Source organism: Atta colombica, unplaced genomic scaffold, assembly GCF_001594045.1.
Source record: "Atta colombica isolate Treedump-2 unplaced genomic scaffold, Acol1.0 scaffold76, whole genome shotgun sequence".
NCBI classification, from domain to species: domain Eukaryota; kingdom Metazoa; phylum Arthropoda; class Insecta; order Hymenoptera; family Formicidae; genus Atta; species Atta colombica.
Genome location: NW_017259568.1, coordinates 161,033 through 175,766, shown reverse-complemented (window position 1 = coordinate 175,766; position 14,734 = coordinate 161,033). Strand labels below are relative to the sequence as shown.

Here is a 14,734-nt window from a genome sequence, read left to right as displayed (position 1 = left end):
GTAATTTAAGAGAATGCAATGTGCAAAAGTAGGGGTTTTATTTAAAAAATTCAAAGTGGCTTCGTTCTTTAACACCATTCAAGATCAAACTAATAATAATTTCTTATATCTCCCTCAAAGTCATAAAATTTTTGTTAAAATATTTTTTGTACTTTTCAAGATATTTTGATACAAAGGTTAAAATGAGACATCCTGTATAAAGAATATAATTATGGAAATAACTTGATATATAATTAACATGGTTTATTTATGACACTTTCAAATTAATGTGTGTGTGTGTGTGTGTGTGTGCGTGTGTGTGTGTGTGTGTGTATGTGTGTGTGTATAGGAAATAAATATACAATATAAAAAGTCCTAAATTTATATTAATTTTTAAAAACAGAAATACATGTCTCTCTGTCTAGAATTTGTAAGTTATAGCATAAAATGGTTGCTTATTATTGTTTGTCTTCTTCTAATGATGATAATCTTTCTTCATACATTTCAGCAAACTTACTGTCTGTATTCTTAATAGCTGCCAACAAAGAATTTTTCTCATATTGCGACCAATTGCTACTCCATTCTCTGAAGAGCTTGACGCGACACTGAAACAAGCTAGGTGGCCTGTCAGATTCGCAATTCAACTTCTCTATTCCGGTCACCAATCCATTCACAAGTCCTGCAGGACCACAATTCTCCAGCAACACGCCCAGAAAATCATTCCGCTGCATTTCGGACCATTCTTGAAACCATTCTATCATGTAACGCAATTGAGCCTCGTTTGACAGCATAGTAGACATATTCTCCCTTAAAAACAAAAATTTCAAAAGTCAGCTGCAAATGTTGGCAGAAACAAGATACACAAAGTTTATCGTGAATTTTTATTCACTTTAAAGATAAAGATAAAAAATATAATAAGTATAAAATTTGTTAACAATATTTAAAAACGACAGTTTCTTTTTTTTAGAGAGAAATTATATTTTCTACACATATACTTATAAATAGCCAAATAAATACAATTGCCAGTTTTTCATTTTTTATTTATATCACATCTTCGTAATCAGATGAATCAAACTGTGACAACAGTACTTAGCTCAAAAAAATATTGTTATTGCCATAAGAATAGAAACAGTATGTAATATCGGGGAAAAGGAACTTGTGCGAACGTTCTCGTTAGGTTATGAACACCATTCTCGATAGACGTAGCTAGACGATCTGAGAAATACCTATGTAGAATACCGAACAGAAATGGAAAAATAATTGACTTGACGGGTGTGCAATGATAAATTACCGAGTCGTATACGTGGTCTTGGCCAGACTGTTCGCACCGCCACGTCCGTCGTCGTTACTTAACAGTTAACGGCTATTGTTCTCATGCGTGTTATCTCGCTCTAGCCGCTAGCCAGTTGTCATCATCGGTACAGCGAATTCGATAAAAAAATAACACGCTTCGGAATCATACAGTTGGAAATGAGGACATATTCATAAAACGACACTCGTACACTATATTGAAGTATTAACAGTGTAATATTTATTAACGGATGATTACAATTTAGGTCAATTTGGATTTTTTGGGGTTAGCCCGTATCTCGTCTTCCTTCTTCTCTTCTTCTTCGAGAGAATCCGAGTCAACGTCCGAAGAGATCGATTGATTCATCATTTCTGTCAAATTGCAAAAATCGAACTATACATAAATAATACAGGAGAAAAAAATTATTTACAATTACAATCTTTATGTGTACAATCAAGCTATTAATCGTACCACTGGACACATCTCGCCGTTGAATAAGTGTAGTTAAAAAACAGTTGATCTCCAATTGCACATCTCGCAGATTCTGTATCAAAGTCCTCAGGTCGTTCCCATCAGACCGGATAGTCTCGTGCTCATGGATGCACTTTTCCTCATCATATATTCTTACTCGTACGCCAGTAGTAACATTCATTGCCCCGATGGATATTTGAATTTGAATTTTACGTGCATGGTGCTTCTAAGCTATCACACGCAAAGGGTGCGTTCTTTAGGCATCGAATTTGACGGCCACTGCGCATCGAAATCTTCCGACAGTGCGATTGCGCAATTGATTTGAGAAAAAACCGTATCACATCCGTATTCATAGTCCTTCCTTGAGGAATGAAGAAATTCCTTGTTCCTCATTTCATGTTTCATAAATCTTCCTTGACCAAAGGAGCCTTAATAGTTTCCTTTTCTCAAGGGAGGTTACGCCATTTTTGATAGCTTTTTTTCGGAAATAAATTCCTTTAAAAGCATTTTCTCCTTCTTCATATAATAAGTATTATGGCGAATTCGATTGGAAGCACTGATGCATAATAAAGCCATTGTACACTAATTTGAATATAAAAATAAAATGCAAATATTTCGAATTATAAAATACATATTTTATCTAACAGTACAATAAAATGTATTAAATATTTCACAATTTAATCGATTTCTATGTTATTTATAAACATATATTTACGTTATTTTGTGTATGTATGGCGATTTTAATGTGCATCAGTGCGCAATGAGTCCAATCAAATTCGCTATTAGTTTTATTTTTGTCCATTATTGTTGCAAAATGCTTAATCACGATCTTATTTAATCAACAATGCCTTTATAACCTTTATTATTCGTAATTCATGATATTAGATATGCATGTACTATATATTATGACATGCTACCCTCAGTTACTAAAATCCTTAAAATATTCCTTCCTTTGGAAAGGCAGACTTGAAATCCATTTATGAAACAAGGAGACTTTGGAAAATCAAGGAATCCTTCATGGAGGCTTCCTCCATCCTTAAAATAAGGAAGAATGAATATGGGTTTAAGTTCTTCTTCTAACTGACTTTTCTTTTTTAGTTTTCCGATCCCTAAAAAAAGAATCACCACATATGCGATGAATTGGGATCGAAAGATCCTGTGATAGTATCTATAGGGGATAAAGGTTTCACGTTTAAAAAGTATTGTACTGTAGAAATAGTAATTGCGATCGAGTTAATCTCGGTATACGCGGTGCGCGAATAAATGAAAGAGGTGGAATCGAAATTCGTTTTTCAGTGATCTCTTTTTTTCGTTGAACTTTGATGAGCTCACCACGCGTGTAGAGATAGGAGATATAATTAAAATAATTACTAATAGGATATTGGTAAGACCTTTCTATTGTATTATTGTTTAAGTTCATTATTACAAAATTTGATATCAGATTTAAAAACTAATATTGTTCCTTGTCGTGTCTTGTTTGCTATGTCTTATCGCATTAATAGAACTTACATTTGACAATAAAATCATTTTTATTTTGAATATAAAACTCCGATGTTAATTCATTTAAAACATAGATTAGATTGATGCAAATATTTAACAATTACTCATTAGGTTGATGTTCTCGAGATTGCTCGGGATCATTGTCTATTCTCTTCTTTTTCTTCTTCTTCTTCTTCTTCTTGAGATCTCCCTGAAATTTTGAGTTTGAATTTTTGACCCAACGTGCAGAGTCACAGTACCATGCGATAAATTCGACTCAAACGATTCTCCAGCCTTCATTATCTCTCGCAATAACAAAGGTCGAGACTCCCGAAGTTCCAACAACCAATTAAGTTCTGCACCCGCTCATATTGTATGTATATACATAACATATATGATTTATTAGTTTTCGATTTTTATTTAAAACTCTGATTTTAATGTTATCATCCTATTTGATTTTCAATAAAGATAACTACTGAGAAAAAAATTGTAATTTTTCGATAAATATATAAGATATATATTATAGCATTAAAAGTATGCGTACTTATTTATACAGCATTTATATAATAAAAAATCATGAATTTAATAATAAATTATCAAAATATTTATACATCGTGAATAATCGTAAATTTTTATTAATTGTCGGTAATTTTATTAATTGTCATCGTTCTTCAATTTTCTCCGGGCTCTCATAGAGTCCCACATTTAGAAGAAAAGTGCGACTAGTGTTAAGATTCATAGTCAGAGTTTACATTCAAGACCATCTTAAGTATAGTCTTAAGAAATCATGAACCAATCAGAAGATTGCATCTTAAGATATTATTTAAGACGATCTTGAAATAAGATTTGAATAACGACCTATGTGTTCCGATTGGTCATTGTAATCATGCGACTTAGCAGCCAATTACGAATTAATTAAATGGTTGCTTAATGAATGATTAGTGGATTTCATGGTCCATTTTACAAACGGTGCCATTTTTAATACTTTTTCTAATACTTTTTAGTACTTTTGCGACATAAGAATGCGACATAAGGATTAAGGTAAGTGACAATTTCATTATTTCATTATTTATTACATAAAAATTTGTTTATTTATTACATAATAAATAATTTCATTATTTATTAGTACATTTATTATACATGATTGATAGAATAATTAGGAAAATCATGAAAGTTGTGGAAAAGAATATATGCTCTAGATTTTAATTATAAAAAGAAATGCCACTTGAGCGGCTATGAATTGGAAAGATTGCAAAGGCCATCATTATCGGTAACAGGTGCATTTAATACCATATATCAATAAGCCACACAGAGAACAAAAATTAAGAAATTGATGAGTAAAGTTTATGTTTTTTATTTTATTCTTTTTTTTTAATTATAAATTAAATAAATAAATGTGAGAGATGAGTTTTTACAAACATGTATTTTCCATTTGCATTTGTATTGTTTAATACCAATATCTTGCAAACAATATTACGAGACAATGGAAATGTACTAATAAATGTATTAGTGTACATTATTAGTACATTAATAATTTTACATTGTACAATATGAATGAATTATTGTCAAAGTATCGAAAAACTGAAAGACACATTAGTATATAATTAATATAAATAGATAAAAAAAATAAATATTTATTATCGTAGAATAAGCGCTAATACTGTCGAAGTAATTCGGTTTTTTTTTTTTCGAAAATCAGAGAGTCGATTATACATAATCTTGAAATGAAATAAAAAGTACAAAAGCGAACAAATTCAATAGAATATTTATAATTTAATTGGTCAATACCTAGTAATCATTTTTGTAATTTTCACTTCATTTCAAAATACACAATCGAGCCTCAGGTTTAATTTAGCGTGGTCCAAGCAATTTTCCAAGTTTGATCGCTTGGTCATAAAATTTATACTGATGTGATGCACTTTCTAGCTTGCATGCGATGTCTTAAGAATAGATATCAAACAAAAGAAAGGAGAAACATGTCAATTAGATAAGTTAAGATTAACTTTTCGCATATCCTGTAAACATGAAAATTATCCATATGTAAATATAAAAATCCACATGTGCTTCTTTCTTGGCAATCGTGAATGGAATCGGTGTAGTAGAGGTTAGGTATCAAACCATTATGTCCTCTAGTGTTATGCCTAAACTGCTTCAATTTCATCACAGTTTTTCTAGGTAAAAATGGACGAAAGGAATCACCTATTAAGCTAGTCACATACATTTTCCGTAACAATAATCATAAACGTAACGTAGGTTTTCGATCAATTGTGTTGCTCGATTCGGTCGTCCATAATCGTAACCGTAACAATCAAACAACGCGATTGGTCGAAAACCTTACTATTACTGTTACGGAAAGTATGTGTGACTAGAGCACTAGAAATATAAGTTTCGCGTCTACCATTTTTATTCCTTTTCTTACTTTTTTTACTCTATCCCTATTCCATCACTGTGACGAGTTATGATTACAGGTTATGATTTGCTGCTTGAAATTTTGTAGCTCCTTTCATTCCATTTTTGTTCTCAAAATCAATTGAATATCTATTGTAATATTAATGCAGGACTGAAGAATGTCTGGCGTTCGAGTTATTTCTAGATAAGGTGCCAAATATGTATGTTAATTTGAAGAAAAAGATTGAAATTTCTCATCTGCGAAGAAATGTAGTGTTTATTCACAAGTCATGTATTTATTTATTTTACAGCAATACAGCAAGTTGTCAACGAATATTATCCGCAGGAAATTTAAATAATCGAATACATTTTTCTGATCTATTGATACAGTACCGCAACGCAATAAGACATTTATATAAATTTTTTTACCTTCGTTAATATATAATATTTCAGTATTTTTTATCCTTCTTTTCGTCTCTTAGTCTTATGATAAAATTTCGAAGTGAAATATATAAATACGAAGATACAAGATTTCCAATAGCTTAGAAGCTATAAACTATAACAGAAGCTATAACGATCATAACCTTCTCAGCTCAGCAACGGAGTGGGAACAGAACAAGGAGTGGCGAAAGGAGTAAAAATGGCAGATGCAAATACTCACGTTTATAATATCTTAATGTGATTAGCTTTATGCGTGGTCTACAATGGCAGTAGCAGTAACAGTAATGGATGAGGTTGTAACAAATTGACCAATCATAGTTAAATGTAAGAAGAATAATCGACTGTGATTGGTCAATTTCTTACTCTTACAATTTCATCCATTACTGATACTGCATTATGCATAGTTGATTATTTTTCTCACATTTAACTATGATTGATCGATTTCTACTCCTTAATCCACTACTACTACTGCCCATTGTAGATTATTCTTATGCATGACGTCATTTTGAACAGAAAACGTTTTAGTACACTTGTAAGAAATTTACTAGATGTAGACACAACAGAGATACATCAGGGCTGTGTGGCTCAGTGACAGAACGAATATCTACATGTATTCCGAACCGGATTAGCTTAGCTTATTTTTTTCCTTAGATGTTGGCAGTTCCGTAATTAAATCGAGAAGTGTTTCGAATACGGCAGCTGTCATAACTCGTAATTAATAGAAGTCAGTAGCTGAGTTTGACGGCCAATAGGTTCGTCCATTCCTCCGGAGGAGAGAATAGACTTGAGATTGAGATGAGGAGCACTCTGGGTGAACGAATTTATTAGAATACTGATTATTTCATTAGTCAACATACACATCTAGTAAATTTACTCGCTTTTGTAATTTTCACTTTTGAAGATACAGAATCAATCCCCTAATATTTTTCTCTGTCGTCGTCCATTGTTTACAGCTCAGAAGTGGGATTATTGTGCCTGCTACCTTTCAGTGAAAAGGAATCAGAATTTTAGAAAATATTCTGGAATCCGTTGTCCTATAAGGAATCGGAATTGGTGGCGAGAATGCCTGAAATATGCTTGGAATGATTCGATAAAAGAGAGACTGGGATTCAGATACAGAACAAAGACAGAAATAATGAATAGCTTAGATGATCTAGATAGAGAACACGAGAATTGGTTGCTATAGATGGCGCACCAGAGGCCCTGTAATTTTTTTTTAATTTAAGAGAAAGTGTGACAAAGGGTTAATAAAATTAAGTTTAAAAAATTAAATCAAATTTTTTCGAAAACACTATATTGTTATATTTGTATACGATATTTGTATTCTCATAATAAAATATGCGTGTATGTGTGTACATATATTATTAAATTACTTCACATTTAATTACAATTTTCATGCAATATATTATTTTTTTCATACATAATTATTCAATTACAATTTTTATATATAATATTTAATATATAATATTTAATCAATTATTATTTTTAATTTGTTTATTACTGTTTAATATTATTATTATTATTAATGTGAATATTATTTTTATATAATTAGTTCATTAACATTATATTATATAATATTGATTTAAAAGTATACTCGCTATAAACAATTTTCGTGACACGATTGAATTATCTTTCTTGAATTGTCTTTTTTTTTTAGAAAAATTATCTGTAGTTTTATAAAAATTGAAATTTATAGGCTCCTTTCCACACATGGCTGCAAATCATGTGATCTGGACTCACTACATCAAAGATGCCAACGCTCAGTGTCCATACTGTATATATTTATATTGTGCCCAACAAGGCAATTGAAGAACGACATTATTGACAATTGATATAAATTTGCGATTATAACATAAATATTTGGATAATATATCATTGATAATTTTTTATTATATAAATGTTCTATAAATAAGTATACATACTTATAATTCTTTAATATCTTATATATCGCTGTAAAATTACAATTTTTTTAATTCCATTAAAAAAAAATTCAAGATGACTTTATCTTGATCTTGGCGACGCCTTATCAAATTGATAAAATCAGAAAACAGATACTTTTAAACTCTATTTTTATTTGAAATAATTTTCAATAAAACTTATTTTTCGAGATCAGTATTTTTTCCTCACTCTGTATGATAGTTCTTTTATAATAGTACCGTAAACAAATATGATGATTCGACAATTATATAAAGAGAGATCATTTTATATTAATAAAAAAAGTATTATGTATTTATATCACTGAAAATAAGAATCATATACTTATATAAACAATATTATATTTGTGCATTAAGTTATTTATTTATTTGTGAATCTAATAAGATTTTGTCTTGATAAAAAATTATTTCTCTGTTTAATATTGTTACTTAAAACTTAATTAAAATCTAAGATATAAAATTTTTGTTTATAAATTTATGTATATGTTATGAAAATGTATTATATTTTCATATATTTTTAACTTAAATATTATTATTAGATGTCACTTTATTAGCATTAATATTTAAATTAGAAATATTAGGTGTACAACTTTGCTTCCGCCGTTTTTTTCCGAAATTCGAGGCTTTATTGTAAAAAACTGGTTATACATTTATGATTCAAAGTATTGTCCATCGCTGGCCACTACTTTCTCCCATCTTTCGGATAGCGTACGAATCCCGCGTCGAAAAAACTGGTCAACTTTTGAGGCTATTCACGAATCGATCCAATTTTTTACTTCTTTATAAGACCAGAAGTGCTGGTCAGCCAGGCCGTGTGCCATTGATCGAAACAAATGATAGTCAGAGGGAGCAACGTCTGGAGAATACGGCGGGTGGGGTAGGACTTCCCATTTCAACGTTTCCAAGTATGTCTTGATCACTTTCGCAACATGGGGTCGAGCATTGTCATGCTGCAAAATCATTTTATCGTGTCTCTCGTTGTATTGCGGCCGTTTGTCTTTCAATGCTCGGCTCAAACGCATCAATTGCGTTCGATACCGATCGCCTGTGATTGTTTCAGTCGGTTTTAATAGTTCATAATACACTACGCCGAGCTGGTCTCACTAAATACAGAGCATGACCTTGGACGTTAAAATCACCGTTCTTGAAGCGTTGAAACCACTCACGACACGTTCTTTCACTAATAGCGGCCTCACCATAAGTATTTGAGAACATTCGATGAGTCTCAGCCGCGGATTTCTTCATATTGAAGAAGCAAAAAATTAAAACCTCCCTCAAATGACGAGAATTTGGCTCGTAAACTGACATTTTCAATCGAGAATAACTTTATGACTGATGCAGACACAAATCGACTAATGTTTCTATGGGGTTATGTTGACAGATGCTCAAATTTATTGTATGACGTCTATGATTTATTTATTTCGATCACCACTTACCACTAAAGCCATCTATAGGAAAACGGCGGAAGCAAAGTTATACACCTAATAAATTTTAACTTGATAATGTTCTTAATTCTCAATATTTGCGAGAATACAAATTTTGCTAAAACCTAGAATATTTTGTATTGTATACGGTATTTACGCTTTGTAAAATTATATTATATATTAAATTATATAGAAAATAAGTATATAAATGTCGGCTTGAATGCCATCTGTTAAATTTTTAATGATTTAAAAAATTTTTAATATTACATTCTTTATGGATGTAATTTTCATTACAATTGACGTTACAATAGTCAATGCAGTTCTGCATTATGCTATATTGCTATACTGTATTGTAAAATTCCATCTCTGATTAAGCATAATATGATGGCGGCACTGTTAAATCTTGTAAGACGGCTAATTGCTCTTCCGTAAAACATTGTGCATGACCTCTCATTCCTGTCCAACCATCGTAATGCGTCCGTTTGAAATCACTTAAAGTTTTCCTTATTGTCATCTATAATTCAAATATTTATTTTAAACACAAATTAACAAATTAATTAATTAATTAATTGATTAATTATATAATTATTGATAATCATATAATTAATACAGCATTACTAATTAAATGAAATTTTTTATATATATGGGATACAAAGAAAATTTTATATTTAAAACTTAATTTCTTTTCAAATGAAACAATCCTATTTTTGATCAAAGCGGATTTTGCATAATATTTTTATGCAAGAGATGATAGGTACAATAACCAACTTTTGCCTAAAATGTGTAACATAAATTATACATGTAACCTCGTTTTTTGACTCGCTAAATATAATGAAACAATATTCCTTTCTGATTGTGTCAAGAGATAAATGGAATGCAGTCTCCAACGGGTACTTTCCAATTGCACATCTTGACACAAGTTTAGCATATAATTAATTCACATATTTTCAGTGCTAATAATTTTAATAATTTGTTTCACAAAATTTTTTTCTTTACAACTTTAAAATATTTTTGAAATCGTACAATTTTTGTTTAAACATTTTTTTCTATGTTATACTTTCGATGATATTCAGTTTGAAAAAGAAATTTTTTTCATAGGGATGTTGCACCTTTTAAACATGAGCTGCGCATGTATAGAAAAATACGTATTTTTTAGATTTGTATTTAACAACATAATTCGAGGAGAATTAAATCGGTTGTGGAGAATTGTATCGTGTTCCTTGTGAGTATTCTGAATACTTAGAACGTTGACTTAGCACACAAATAATAATTTAAATAGACATTTATTTGACACAAAATGTGAGCACATTTCTTAACTATAACACAGTTTGGAAAATCTTGTAATTTGTGGTATTAATAAATGTATTTCAAATTTTTTGTAATTATTCTTCAGTCCTCTGGAGGTGAATCATTCTAGTTTTCATTTCTATCTTCAGTTATATAGAACTAATGTACGTTACTTAGCATAATCTGTAGATTTATGTTACAATTAAAATTGGCAATGGTAACTCATATCAAACGAACTGAAGATGCACTTGGTGGATCCGTATTAAAATTATTAATTGAGGGCTCCAAAGTCAGTTGAAACTCATTGGATATGACGATTTTATAATAAACCAGTAAAATTCACTCTATTGCTTGCGCATTATTAACTGTACCATCATTTGCCTTTTTTCAATTAATATTTTTAACTTCGAGAGTTCAGAACAAAGTTAAAGCTTTTGTTATTATTTATTAACACTGAAAATATGTGAACTGATTTGCTACGTTTGTTAAAATGTATTGAACAATTGAAAGGCACCCAAATACTAGTGTGGTACAAGCATAAATGTTTTTACTTTTCCTCTACGTGCTCTACGGAGATATTACGATGCAAAATTCAAAAAATTTTGCTTTACGATTAATGTCATTATCGTTATTATTAATGTCATTCCATAAAATTCTTGTACCGTTGCAATTTCTGACACAAGAGTGCACTAGCGATTAAGCTCACAGTGATACCTTACTGAAAAAAATCAAGTCACAAAGTTACATAATGAAATCATGTAATTAAGATAAATTACATAATGGATTGTTCTAAATCAGTACGTGATTTTTTTTAAATCATATAATTTGAAAAATTTATATAATATTTTTTTTTCTATTTTTCATTTAATTTTTTAATTAAAATTAAAATTCGATGATTATAAAATCATATGATGAATGAAAATTATTTCTAATCAAATTACGTGATTTTTAAAAATTATATACTGATTTGAAACAATCTGTTACGTAATTTACTTGTCTTAATTATATAATTTTGTTATGTAACTTTGTGACGTGATTATATGATTAAATTACCGGTATAGGCTGTGGATCATTCATGTGAAGACCGAGATGTTCGAAGACTGAAGGCACATATTTGGGCACATCGTATGGATGAGCATGAATAAAAGCACACAGTCCAAGAACACCACCATGACGTATACGTATCGCATCATTTTTGTTTCCCAACGCATCTGGATTAATAGAATTATTTTTCTTTTGCAATCGAGTCCTTGCTTTTCTCTTAAACTCCTCCTAAAAACACAATGGCAAATATTCAGGTCTCAAATTTTCTCAAAATTTAAAGTTGAAAAATTAGAATCATTAGAGAGGCTCAGCAATCTTTTATGAGCAATTATGAGCAATTATGAGTAATCTTTAGAAACTTGCCAGTAATTTTTCGTGATCTGTGATAAATGTGCAATGCAATAATCCACCGAGTACTCGACTAGCCTTCTCTCTGACCTCTAAACGATCATCTTCTAACAAATGCAAAACGGTATCTTTAACGCAATTAGTCCACAACGCGTTACTAAGAATTATGCCCATGTTGTGAAAAACCAATACTTGAAGAAATTCCAAGCTAGTGAATCTGGCAGACCACGATGAGTGCTCGGATACTTTTTTCACTGCTGTCAATGCTATTGACATATCTTCCGGCAATGTGAATGCCTGTGCAAGCGTTGCTAAGGTACGTAAACATGATTTATTAAGCTCTTCATCTGCTTCCGAGTTTTCTAATTGACATATGATCGGAAATATTTGGTAAAATCCTGGTGACATGATATACTGTGAAGGAGCCAGGCTAATCGTAATCCATTTGCAAACAGTTTTCAACAATCTTATAGGAGTCTCCTGTTCTTCCACTCTGGATTTCGACGTTTCTTTTGATTCATCGACTGAAACGTTAGCCACCTTTTCTAATAAAGTTTCATCTTTGTCAAGATTGCTTAGTGTATCTATATCATCATCCTTTTTAAGTTGTTCTAATTTCGGCACAATTTTGTCGATTAGAGTCTGCATTCGCGGAATCACAATATCAGTTGTATTGTGCGGGAATCTCAAATCAGCATTGAATATAGTAACCAATACTGATCCCAGACGTTCTCGGACATTCTGAAACGGATTCGTCAGCAATCGGTTCTCCAAGCGCACCAGCAAACGTTGCAGTAGTTCCATTACCCGCCATGATTGTTGATTCAAAGCGGATTGCAATACATACAGACGACCGCACTCCACGAATGAATCTTTTAACGGTGGATCCTCCATCAGACATTCAAGTAGCCAATGGTGCCTATTAGGATCTCTATGTTGTTGCATTGTCGCGAAGCATACACCCCAATCTATAACGGTTTCTTCCGTTAGATTCGCGATCGCGATTCTTATGATGGGCAATAATGCTTGCCACAAGTCAAATGTCATTTGGAACGGCCAATGTTTGGCGCCTCTGACTATTCCAGCTGCAATCTCCGCAGCACATCGTTGGCTGCTTTCATGCTTGTCCATTACCAGTCGTTCCAAATGTGGCAGGAAACGTTTCAAATGAACGATCCCATGATTGCGAAATACGCCCTTAAACAGAACACACCTCAATGTGCTGAATTTGTCCTTGCCTTTCTTCTCCTCCAAACTGAAATAATTTACAAGCTTCTCAATGTTTTGCGGATCATCAAAAAAGAAATAGATCTCCCTCTCACAATCCGTCAGCTCACGCATTTCTGGATCAAGGCAGGGTTGTTGAGACGAAGGTGCGTATACTTCTAAAATTTTTGGCCAAACGTAATAACCTATGTATGGTTGATGAACGTATCTGGACTCGTCCCATTGTTTAGCGGTTAATGGACGAGTTTCATAATTGTACTGAAGCCAAGAATTATCAGCTCTTATACCGGGCATAATATTTTGCGATTTTGTTTCCTTTATACTTTCATTGGATAAGTTGTGCACATCAATCGTTATCTGGAAAAAAATAAATAAAAATGTTTTAATATATATTAATTTAGGAAAAGCTCTGTTATGTTTTGCCTACAAATTAATTGATCCCTACAGTACCGTTTGCCTTATATCATATTTACTGACAGTTCGTTTACATATAAAAATTATTCCGGAAAAAATTGTCTACATATATGTACTTTTGCACAAATAGAAATTTCAAAGAAAAAGTCATATGTATTATTATTGCCTACAAGATTTGTATTATTGCATATGTATTATTATTGCCCACAAGCTCTTTTATAATATAAATATAAAATTAAGATAATTATTTGAAATAAGAGTCAACTACAAAACTTATAAAAATCATGCTCTATGACTACATGTGCATGCATTTTATATATTAAATTTTCGTCTAAATTAACGAGTCTACAATATATTAAAAATAAGGTAATTATTGCGAAAAAGTTAAACCTCGCCGACGACAACTTTGATCTTGATATGTTGCTAAGGTCATAACCTTGAATAACTTTCAACAGATTTTAATTTTGATGATCGTTATTTGTTAAAAAATCATTAACAAAAGTTCATCCATAACTTTTGGATACAACTATATTGCAATTTGAAACAAATTCCTTGCTTTAATGCAAAATATTTTTTCTTATATAATTTTTGTTTTTATACAAAAATGCATTGTTGAAGCAGGAAATTAGTTTCATTCGAGCACAGTTGTGTCCAAAAATTAGATTTTATTGGTAAACTTTTTTTGTTAATAATTTTTTAACGAATAACGAATGATGGCTAAAATTTGTTGGAAGTCACTCAGGATCCTGACCTTGACAACCAAGATTAAGGTCATCGACAAGGTTTAATCTTTTCGCAATAATTATCATAAATAATAGCTACCAAAAAGATTAGACCGACTCCTATGCTTACAAGGGTATATATTGAATATAACCCTTTCGTACCTCCGGGTTTCCTAAAAGAGATGCGTTTCATATGAAGACGGTTATAAGTTTTATAGGTGCTGATTCCAACACTATCATCAAAATTTAAATTCAAAATGGCGGATTCAAGATAGCGATCATAAA

The 14,734-nt window shown here is 31.2% G+C and overlaps 2 protein-coding genes across 3 annotated transcripts in view; both read right to left on the bottom strand.

Moving 5' to 3' along the window:
- Nucleotides 1-323: 323 nt before the first annotated feature.
- LOC108692535 (uncharacterized protein C14orf119) lies at nt 324-2,070 on the bottom strand. 2 transcript variants are annotated; one of them, XM_018200837.1, is made up of 3 exons: nt 1,742-2,070; nt 1,271-1,641; nt 324-786 (listed from the first exon to the last, which is right to left on the bottom strand). In XM_018200837.1, exon 3 carries the CDS (start codon nt 777-779, stop codon nt 438-440), a length of 342 nt encoding a protein of 113 aa, XP_018056326.1. In that variant the 5' UTR covers nt 780-786; nt 1,271-1,641; nt 1,742-2,070; the 3' UTR covers nt 324-437. The 2 variants fall into 2 exon arrangements, with proteins under 2 accessions (XP_018056326.1, XP_018056327.1); XM_018200838.1 differs by lacking the exons at nt 1,271-1,641; nt 1,742-2,070 and adding an exon at nt 1,206-1,244.
- Nucleotides 2,071-9,693: 7,623 nt separating this feature from the next.
- The window catches only part of LOC108692554 (proteasome activator complex subunit 4B-like), a 15,610-nt gene continuing 10,569 nt past the window's right edge, over nt 9,694-14,734 (bottom strand). Inside the window, exons 11-13 of the mRNA XM_018200862.1 lie at nt 12,102-13,670; nt 11,748-11,966; nt 9,694-9,921 (exon numbers count right to left, since the gene is read on the bottom strand). Coding sequence (XP_018056351.1) covers nt 9,778-9,921; nt 11,748-11,966; nt 12,102-13,670 — 1,932 coding nt within the window. The 3' untranslated portion in view covers nt 9,694-9,777. The remainder of the gene's footprint in view (nt 9,922-11,747; nt 11,967-12,101; nt 13,671-14,734) is intronic.

Bases quoted from the DNA above. Each gene is read 5' to 3' on its own strand.
- LOC108692535 (XM_018200837.1), bottom strand. From the start codon at position 779: ATGTCTACTATGCTGTCAAACGAGGCTCAATTGCGTTACATGATAGAA.